At 50.4% G+C, this 10,825-nt stretch overlaps 1 protein-coding gene across 1 annotated transcript in view; it reads right to left on the bottom strand.

Annotated features, from left to right (window-relative positions):
• Window positions 1-69: 69 nt before the first annotated feature.
• OPA3 (outer mitochondrial membrane lipid metabolism regulator OPA3) overlaps window positions 70-10,825 on the bottom strand; it is a 73,857-nt gene continuing 63,101 nt past the window's right edge. The window contains exon 2 of the mRNA XM_058707811.1: window positions 70-1,995. Coding sequence (XP_058563794.1) covers window positions 1,601-1,995 — 395 coding nt within the window. The 3' untranslated portion in view covers window positions 70-1,600. The remainder of the gene's footprint in view (window positions 1,996-10,825) is intronic.

The raw sequence follows: 10,825 nt of genomic DNA, 5'->3' as shown, positions 1-10,825 counted from the left end.
CCAGCAAACTCCCTTCCCCTCCTCTTCCTCCTTCCCACCCTGCACCTGTTCCCGGTTCCCACAGGGCTCCTGCAGCCTGGGTGGTCTCAATACCCTCTCAGCCTCCTCCTGTCCCCAAGCCTCTTCTGGGCAGCCTCCTCATTCCTTTCCCCCCTGCACCAAACAGTTCAGTACCGTAGAGAAAGCTAAGCATGGTCCTTCACTGACTGTGTGGCATCGGGCAAGTCCCTTTGCTACCCCTGGGCCTCAGTTTCCCCATCTGGGAAAGGGCTTACGGGATGACTCTGCCCTTCCTGTGGGACTCCTCCCAGCTTCTCTCCTAATTTCAGTGAGCCTTGTACCCATTTTGTAGATGTACGTCATGGTTCTCTGACACATTCTTAAAGATGACTTCTTTACCCCAGAGCTCTTTTAATTATAAAATATTTACAGTCTTGAAAAAAAATAGAATTCAGAAGTCACAGAGCTCACACACACCCCCTTCAGTGGTTCAATGGGTTGGCAGGGGGTAGGTGGGGTAGAAAACCCTGCCTGGTTGGAATATTCCATTCGGATGGGGGTGGGGGACTTCAGAGCTGAGGGGCAGGTGGTCCCACTGTGTGAAGGAGGGTGAGGGTGGGCTGGACTATCAGTCCAAAGGCAAGAAGGAAGAAGGAATCCCTGAGTACTTGAGAGCAGGCTTGGATGGGATGTGACAAGTGACCCATGTAGCAGGGGACTGGGTGGGTCCCTGTGAAGGGCTAGCAGGGAAGGACAGTGGAAAAGGACAACAGGAGGTCCAGAACTTCAGGTACACAGAGGCTTAGACCGACACAGAATGGCCCATCCCCAGGCAGGACCAATTTTTCTGTCCCAGAGGACCAAGTCCTGTTGGAACAGACCACAGGCGGTGGGGAGACCCTGTACCATGGGTTATGCCACAGACTAAAGTGGGGGGTATCTGTTGGAATGATCCACTTGAGGGGGTGACCTGCTGAGGTACGAGTGGTTGGTGGACTGAAGGCAGGAGCCACAGGGTGACCCACTGGGCAGAAGGCCCTCCAAGACCCATCCTTCTCTGTCCCCTCCAAAGTGAGGTAGATGGAAAGTGACCGGGTCTGTAAACCCACTGGGAGCTTGCATTTTCTTTACAATGGTCTGCACCAATGAAGAAGGGGGAAAGGGCGTTCTGGTGTAATGGGGGGGGGGGGGGGGAGACCCTACTCAGATAAGTGGAAGTGTGACAGAATGAGCTGGCTGGGTCCACGTGTCCCGCCGGCCCACCTAGTAGCGGGTGGGTGGGATCCAATGGAACACGATCACTTTCCATTACAAAGTGTTAAACCCGTGGACTGGGCCTGGGGGTGGGGGGTGGATAGGACCAAGGGACTCCTGTTGGAACAGAGTCCCTGTGGAAGGTACCTCCGGCCAGCTTAGTAGGGAGGCGGCCGACCAAAAGCCTGGCTGGATCAGCCCCAGTCCAGCCTCCCTTCCGCCCCGAAAGGGACCAGGTGGAATCAGCTGGGCAGGTTCCTCAACGGACCATGTGGACAGAAGGCCATGTCAGAGTCGTCACAGCCCCGACAGCAGCCACATCGAAGACCGGGGCCCTACAGTCCCCCTATTCCTCGGGCGTCGCTCGGGGGGCGGACGGCGGGTCCCGGGCGCAGAGCTGGGCGCGCACCTCTCGCATCTGCGCCTGCAGCTCCTCCAGCGCGCTCTGCGCAGGCGCCGCGCGCACCTGCTCCTGCAGGGCCTCCAGCGCCAGCGCCAGGTGGCCCACCTCGTCCCGCATCGCCTCCCAGGCGGTCTGCCGCTCGCTCCTCTTGCGACGCTGGTGCGCCTGGTGGCGCCAGTACTCCAGCACCAGGCAGCCGCCGGCCACGAGGAAGACGGTGGCCTCTCCCAGCAGCTCGGCGCCCAGCTCGGCGGCCGCGTCCTCATTGAGCGGCTTGACGGCTTCCGCCCTGAAGCCCATGAGGCGCATCTTGGCCCGCATCTCCGCCCAGTGGTACACTGCGGGGGGAAGAGGGGTGAAGGATCTTTGGCCGCGGAGCCGCCGCAGGCCCCGCCCCTCGACGCCTCGGCGTCCCCGCCGGAGCAATGGGGACGCGGCCGCCGGCGCCAGGGAGTGGGCGCCTTACAGACCGGCCCCGAGTCAGTTAGCGGGCCTGGGGCGGCCCGGAGGGCATCTTCCGAAAGCTTCCAGTAGATTCTGGCAAGCAGCCGGGACTGAGAAAGGCCGCCCCGGAAGGGCCGTCCAGAGCGGGGGCCGCACCTCTAGGGGGAGGGAGAGGACAGAGCCAGGGCAGAGGTAAAGCTGGCTCCTTGAGCGCGTTCCCAGCGCCCCCCGAGGGCCAGCCAGGCTCCCTCCCGCCTCCCCCTAAGGTGGCGCGGCCGCTTCTGAGCCCCCGAGGTGTGTTCGCTGTGGGGTTTGGGACTTCAAACGGAGCTCGGGGCTTGAGCCACAGGCTGTGCCCACAACGTCTTTACCTGATCACTTATTCATGTGAGTGAGGAGTATCAGCATTGTCATCGTTTGGAAACGCAACGCAAGCATAGACTTGGTGCGCAAACGCGGGTCACCCTAGGAGTGATTATTAGCCATCCACAGACCGAGGAACTGATGGGGGACAATACGCGTCCTCGGGCTCATTACGAAATGAATTTCTGAAAACGTCCTATACATCACGTCGGGCAACCATCCCCCGGAGCAGCCACGCTGACCTGGTTGCCTTTCCTTCCTTTTAGTTAGAAGAATAACATAAGGACGTGGCGGGCGTGGTGCTGGGGGCGGGGGGTGGGGGATGATTTCAGCAACACGGAAGGGGGTGCACTGAAAAACAGAGAAGTCCACCTTCCCTACCTCCGGCCTCAGGCCTGCTCTTACTCAAACCACTTTTGGGGCGCCTGGGTGGCGCAGTCGGTTAAGCGTCCGACTTCAGCCAGGTCACGATCTCGCGGTCTGTGAGTTCGAGCCCCGCGTCAGGCTCTGGGCTGATGGCTCAGAGCCTGGAGCCTGTTTCCGATTCTGTGTCTCCCTCTCTCTCTGCCCCTCCCCCGTTCATGCTCTGTCTCTCTCTGTCCCAAAAATAAATAAAAAACGTTGAAAAAAAAAATTAAAAAAAAAAAAACCACTTTTGGTCTTTTCTGCATTTATTTCTTCCAGTTTAACCCCATGATGCCAAATAACAAGCTTATACCTCCATTTCTTGATTTGCTAAGTTGACTTTTCAAAAACGATTGTGTTTTCAGGGGCACCTGGGTGGCTCAGTCGGCTAAGCCTTCCACTTTGGCTCAGGGCACGGTCTCATGGTTCAGGGGCTCCAGCCTCCGGTTGGGTTCTCTGCTGTGGGCACAGAGCCCTCCTCAGATCCTCTGTCCCCCTCTCTCTTTCTGCCCCTCCCCTGCTCCAGTGCACACGTGCTCTCTCTCAAATATAAAATAAAATAAAATAAAATAAAATAGGGGCACCTGGGTGGCTCAGTTGGTTAATCGTCCGACTTCAGCTCAGGTCACCATCTTGCAGTTCATGGGTTCAAGACCCGCGACGGGCTCTGTGCTGACAGCCGGGAGACTGGAGTCTGCTTCAGATTCTGTGTCTCCCTCTCTCTCTCTGCCCCTCCCCAACTCTCCTGCTGTCTCTCTCTCTCTCTCTCTCTCTCTCTCTCTCTCAAAACTTGAATAAACATTAAAAATTTTTTGAAAATAAATAAAATAAATGTTTCCATTTTTCTGCTGCCACCCATCCATTATGTGACTTTATAACATATTCTGCATCCTGTACTTGCCCCTGTCAATTTTTACAAGCGATTTTATTTACTTGTTTGTCTTGCGGGGGGGGTGGGGGGGGGTGGGGAGAAAGAGTGCGCGTGTGTGGGCGCAAGTGGGGGAGGGGCAGAGAGAGGGGGAGAGAGAGAATCCCAAGCAGGCTGCCCACCACCAGCACCGAGCCTGACCCAGGGCTCGAACTCATGAACCGTGAGATCGTGACCTGGGCCAAAATCAAGAGTCAGCGGCTTAACTGACTGAACCACCCAGCCGCCCTTACAAGTGATTTTAATTTAATTTTTGACTGCTTACTCGCAATCTTGGTAATTGTAAATAATATATACCTATTTCTGAACTTCCAGGCGAATACACCTGTAAGCACATTAACAGCCCCACCCTGTCCTGTACTCCTGTACTGGTTGTTTTGCCCCCCTTCCCGGAACTTGCAGCTGGTGTCAGAAGGAAGGGTCTGGATGAGCCCCTAACTTTGTACATCTTAGGCCTTCCCTGCTCTCCTTGTCCCTGTTAATCTTCTGGAGCACAGCCCAAGTCTGAGGCGCCACCTGCAGTGACGCTCATCGCCTCTAGATGTCACTGTCCTGGTTCCCATCCCTCCTCTTCCTTCCACATTCTGGGAGCTTTCTTTAACTTCTCTATCGGTTTCAGAGGTTCTTGGCAAACATATTTGTATCTATGAAGCCTTTATATAGCCTTCCTTTATTTAAAAAAAATGTTTTACAGAAGATCCAGACATGCAGGTAAGTTTTAGAGTCTCTACTCAGGTTTATCACCTCTGTAACCTGGTAAGTGAGCCAAATGAGAATTCTGAGAATGTGGGCCCAGCGATGCCCAAATCCAGGCAGGAAGTGTCTCTCCTGGGGCCTTCCTCATAGTCTTCTCCCTCCCTGCAGCCCCTGCCCTGATCCAGGCCTCTCCTCTCCCACCCTTACCTCCTCCAAGGCCCCACAAGGTAGCCTCTTTTTTTCTCTTTTAGGTTTATTTATGTATGTTGATCTTACTCTTATAGTTTGTAGATTCTTTAAACTGTATGTATCTACTTATCTGAAAATAAGAACCATTTTTTCCTTCCTACTTCTTTTGCCATTTATTCCATGACTCTTTTGAGACATCAAGGAAGAAAGTATGATATTTGCTGTAGAATTCTATCAAATTAAGGAAGTCCCCTCTATTCTTAGTTTTCAGGGAGTTTTTTTTTTTTAATTATGAGTGGGTGTTTACTTTCTTTTTTGTTAAGTTTCTTTTTAAGTTTAGTGTGTGTGTGTGTGTGTGTGTGTGTGTGAGAGAGAGAGAGAGAGAGAGAGAGAGCAGGGGAGAGGCAGAGAGAGAGGGAGGCATAGAATCCGAAGCAGGCTCCAGGCTCTGAGCTGTCAGCACAGAGCCCGCCCCGGGGCTCGAACTCACAGACCGCGAGATCATGACCTGAGCCGAAGTTGGCACTTAACTGAGCCACCCAGGCGCTCCTCATTCATAAATCTAAAGAAACAGTCCCTTAAAGGTAAGGGCTCCAAATGGAAACTCAGCCTAAAATGGAAGGGAAGGGAATTTTCTGTCAAAATCTGTAAGTTAAACCGTGGTTGTCAAGCACATAGTTACAACGAAACCAGCAAAAGCAGTGAAATCACTCATGTTTGCTTTCCTGGCAGTGTCTTCCATCCACAGGCAGGCTTTTGCCAACACACCAACAATTCTGAAATACTTCACTACTAATAAATGTCATAATTTCAAAAATAAAAAATAAAAAGAATGAGTGAGCTTTATACATTTCGACACAGAAAAGTTGCCAAAACATCACGTGCGGTGAAGAAATACATACAACTCCTGAAAGACACATAAAGTGTGATTAAAAACAAGAACATGCATTGACTTCGGACGCATGCAGATCTAGGAAAAGTATGAAGTCTCACATGGAATTATACTCAGCATCGTCAGGACAGATGGTGGAGGAGGGAGGGAGAACTGATGAGGCTTTGGTTTTATTTTCTACAAAATGGGGAGGAGCACCTGGCTGGCTCGGTCGATAGAGCATGAACTCTTTTTTTTTTTAGGTTTTATTTATTTATTTTGAAGAGAGAGAGAGTGCGTGAGCTGGGGAGGGGCACAGGGAGAGGGAGAGACAGAATCCCAAGCAGGCTCTGCATAGTGCCAAGCTCAAACTCATGAATGCAAGATTATGACCTGAGCCGAAATCAAAAGTTGGCTGCTCAACGGACTGAGCCACCCAGGTGCCCTAGAGCGTGGGACTCTTGACCTTGGGGTTGTGAGTTCGAGTTCCACGTTGGGTATAGAGATTACTGAAAAATAAAATCTTAAAAAAAATTTTTTTAAAAAACAAACCCAACATTAGGAAGATAAATAACCCAATTAAAAGGAGCAAGAGGTGGGGCACCTGGGTGGCTCAGTCCATTGAGCATCCAACTTCGGCTCAGGTCATGATCTCACAGTTTGTGAGTTTCAGCCCTGCCTCGGGCTCTGTGCTGACCGCTCGGAGCCTGGAGCCTGCTTCAGATTCTGTGTCTCCCTCTCTCTGTCCCTCCCCTGCTCGGACTCTCTGTCTCTCTCTCAAAAATAAACATTAAAAAAATTTTTTTTAAAAAAGGAGCAAAAGCTTTGAAAAGAGACATCTCACCAAAGACATACAAATGGCCAATAAGCACATGAAAAGATGCTCAACTTATTAGTCATTAGAGGAACACAGATCAAAACCACAATGAGATACCATTTCATACCTACTAGAATAACTATAATAGATACAACAACAACAACAACAAAGCCAATAGCTTTCAAGGTTTCAGAGCAAAAGGAACTCTCACGTACCTCCTCCAGTGGGAATGTCAAATCGTGCGGCCACTTTGGAAAGCAGTGTGGCAGTTTCTTAACAAGTTAAACATCAATTTACCATAAAACCCAACGAACCCACTCCCAGGTATCTACGCAAGAGAAGTAGCATACGTCCACGTGCGTGTGCCCAAATGTTCGCGGTGGCGTCTATTCACAAGAGCCAAAAAGAGGAAACAACCCAGGTGGCCATTGATTGGCGAATGGATGAACAAAATCTGGCGTATTTATACAGTGGAATATTATTAACACATAAAAAGGAGGGTGAAGCAGTGATCCATGCTCCAGCATGGATGAATCTTGAAAACATTAGGCTGAGTGAAAGAAGCCAGACACAAAAGGCCACATAGTGTATGATTCCTTTTATGCAAAATTTTCAGATCAGAGAAATCTAGTAGATTAGTGGTGGGGGGGTGGGGGGTAGGGGTGTGGAGGGTGGGGGATAGATGTATGGAGGGTGGGGGGTGTAGGCGGTCAAGGGGGTAGGGGGTGACTGCTAATGGATACGCGGGATCTCTTTAGAATGACAGAAATATTCTAAAATTGAATTTTGGTAATGGTTGCACAGCTATGTAAATTTACTAAAAATAATAAAAGAGTCCACTGGAAACAGGAACTTTATGGCGTGTAGACCCGACCTCAATAAAGCCGTTTAAACCAACAAAACAAAACACCAGAGTCTCAGAGCATCTCCCGTTGAGACTGGCAGATCCCGTCGTGAGCCAGGGTCACGCACTGATGACGGAGGCTCCCTGCTGAGCCCGAGCAGGACCCTGGCCAAGCAGCCGTGGCCTCAGGAATGAATGCTGGTATTTGTGGGGTGTTCGGTTTGCCAAAATTTAAGATGCGCCCCTGCCGTCAGCCAGGAACGGCGTGTAAACTGGAGAATCCCATGACTTCCCCAAATGGGGATTACTGTTCTGCCACAGGCACAGGGCCCGAGGCCAGCAGCCGGGGCAGCCATCGTGGCCACACGATGTCCCCAGGGACCGAGGCTCCCTCTCCAGCCTTACCTCCCTCGTTATGGGGCTTTTAGTCACATGCCCAAATGATGCCCGAGGTCGCTCTGGGCACCCACATCCTCCTTCTAGGCAGTAGGCAGGGCAGGGGTGGTCACAAAGCATGTGCATCTGAGCTGTCCCTTTTTTGGAGGGAGCCACTGGATTTCCTGAAAACCCCAGAGAGTAGATTTCCCCTTCACTGCAGGGGAGCCCAATATTCCTGACTGGCTACATGGTTACACCCAATCAAACTGGGGTGCTCGTGACGGAGAAGCGGGGGGGGGGCAGGGGGGAATGGTTACTTAACATGGGACAAGAGTGCCTGCCAAAGTGAGTGCTGCTGGGGGGACCTGGCCTCTCTTTACAGCCACCAGAAGAGTCTTTGCTGCTCTCCCACCCTGGCAACCGGCTCTCAGGCTCACGGGCCAGGCTCAGTCACCTTGCTCCCTCTCCGGACCTGAAATCTTGAGCAAGGCTTCAAGGACGCTCCTCAAACTCCCTGAGCTACACTCACCGCAAGAAGCCAGAGAGAGGGCCCCTGGGTGGCTCGGTCGGTTAGGCATCTGACTCTTGATTTCAGCTCAGGTCCTGATCTCGTGGTCCATGGGATCAAGCCCCGCATCAGGCTCCGTGCCATCAGCACAGAGCCTGCTTGGGATTCTCTCTCTCTGCCCCTTGACCACTTGCATGCACTCTCTTTTTCTCTCTCAAAATAAATAAATAAACTTAAAAAAAAAAAAAAAAAAACCTAACGGTTTGTTGCTCACAGAAACAGTCCTGACGCTTTAAAATGAACACATGTCGGACTTCAAACTGTATTACAAAGCTGTCATCATGAAGACAGTATGGTACCGGCACAAAAACAGACACTCAGATCAATGGAACAGAATAGAGAACCCAGAAATGGACCCACAGACGTATGGCCAACTAATCTTTGACAAAGCAGGAAAGAATATCCAATGGAATAAAGACAGTCTCTTCAGCAAGTGGAGCTGGGAAAACTGGACGGCGACATGCAGAAGAATGAACTTGGACCACATTCTTATACCAGACACAAAAATAAACTCAAATGGATGAAAGACCTAAATGTAAGACAGGAAGCCATCAAAATCGTCGAGAAGAAAGCAGGCAAAAACCTCTTCGACCTTGGCCGCAGCAACTTCTTACTCAACACGTCTCTGGAGGCAAGGGAAACCAAAGCAAAAATGAACTATTGGGACCTCATCAAAATAAAAAGCTTCTGCACAGCGAAGGAAACAGTCAGCAAAACTAAAAGGCAACTGACGGAATGGGAGAAGATATTTGCAAATGGCATGTCAGATAAAGAACTCATCAAACTCAACACCCAAAAAACAAATAATCCAGTGAAGAAATGGGCAAAAGACATGAATAGACACTTCTCCAAGGAAGACATCCAGATGGCCAACCGACACATGAAAAGATGCTCAACATCACTCATCGTCAGGGAAAGACAAGTCAAAACCACAATGAGATACCACCTCCCACCTGCCAGAATGGCTAACATTAACAACTCAGGCAACAACGGATGTTGTCGAGGATGCGGAGAAAGAGGATCTCTTTTGCATTGTTGGTGGGAAGGCAAACTGGTGCAGCCACTCTGGAAAACAGGATGGAGGTTCCTCAAAAAACTAAAAATAGAACTACCCTACGACCCAGCAATTGCACTACTAGGCATTTATCCAAGGGATACATAGAGGTGTGCTGTTTCGAAGGGACACATGCACGCCCATGGTTATAGCAGCACTATCCACAATAGCCGAAGTATGGAAAGAGCCCAAATGTCCATGGATGGATGAACAGATAAAGAAGATGCGGCATATATATGCAATGGAGTATTACTCGGCAATCAAAAGGAATGAAATCTTGCCATTTGCAACTACATGGATGGAGGGTATTATGCTAAGTGAAATTAGTCAGTCAGAGAAAGACACAAATCATATGACGTCACTCCTATGAGGACTTTAAGAGACAAAACAGATGAGCATAAGGGAAGGGAAACAAAAATAATATAAAAACAGGGAGGGGGACCAAACAGAAGAGACTCATAAATATGGAGAACAAACTGAGGGTTACTGGAGGGTTTGTGGGAGGGGGGATGGGCTAAATGGGGGAGGGGCACTAAGGAATCTACTCCTGAAATCATTGTTGCACTATATGCTAACGAACTTGGATGTAAGTTAAAGAAAATAAATTAAATAAAAATTAAAAAAATTAGGGGCGCCTGGGTGGCGCAGTCGGTTAAGCGTCCGACTTCAGCCAGGTCACGATCTCGCGGTCCGTGAGTTCGAGCCCCGCGTCAGGCTCTGGGCTGATGGCTCGGAGCCTGGAGCCTGTTTCCGATTCTGTGTCTCCCTCTCTCTCTGCCCCTCCCCCGTTCATGCTCTGTCTCTCTCTGTCCCAAAAATAAAAAAATAAAAAACGTTGAAAAAAAAAATTAAAAAAAAAAAATTAAAAAAATTAAATAAAATAAAATGACCACATGCTTGATCTACACCATTGCTGACTTTCTGGAAGTTTCCAATGGAACCTCATTCAGCGTTCAGCCCACTTTGCTCTCATCTCCAGGCCTTTGCATATGCCATTCCTTTTGCCTGTAACACTCACTCCTTCCCACACTCATCCTGAATTTTCGGGTCCTGGTTCAGAGGCCTCCTCCTGTGGGAAGCCCTTCCTGACCACCCTGGCTGAGTCCATCACCCTCTGTAGGGGCTCTGCTGTCCTAGCTCCAACCATTCTGGGTTGTCACTATCTGGGGAGGGGCCTGTCTCCTCAATCGACTGGGAGTCCCGAGAACGCAGGACCAAGAGTGTTTCGGTCATTCCTGTATCTCCAACACTGCCTAGCATGGGCCGGGTACAGAGTGGGTGCTCGGGGAATATTTATTTATTTACTTACTTATTTTAATTTTTAAAAATGTTTGTTATTTTTGAGAGAGAGAGGGCCAGAGCGTGAACAGGGGAGGAGCACAGAGAGAGGGAGACACAGAATCTGAGGCAGGCTCCAGGCTCCGAGCTTGTCAGCACAGAGCCTGACGTGAAGCTTGAAGTCACAGACCGTGAGATCATGACCTGAGCCCAAGTCAGACGCCCAACCGACTAAGCCACCCAGGTGCCCCTTGGGGAATATTTATTAAAAACATAAATAGGGGCGTCTGGCTGGTTGTTGGTGGAGCATGCGACTCCTGATCTCAGGGTCAT

This window comes from Neofelis nebulosa, chromosome 17, assembly GCF_028018385.1.
Source record: "Neofelis nebulosa isolate mNeoNeb1 chromosome 17, mNeoNeb1.pri, whole genome shotgun sequence".
Lineage (NCBI taxonomy): Eukaryota > Metazoa > Chordata > Mammalia > Carnivora > Felidae > Neofelis > Neofelis nebulosa.
This window is presented reverse-complemented; position numbering and strand designations above follow the sequence as displayed.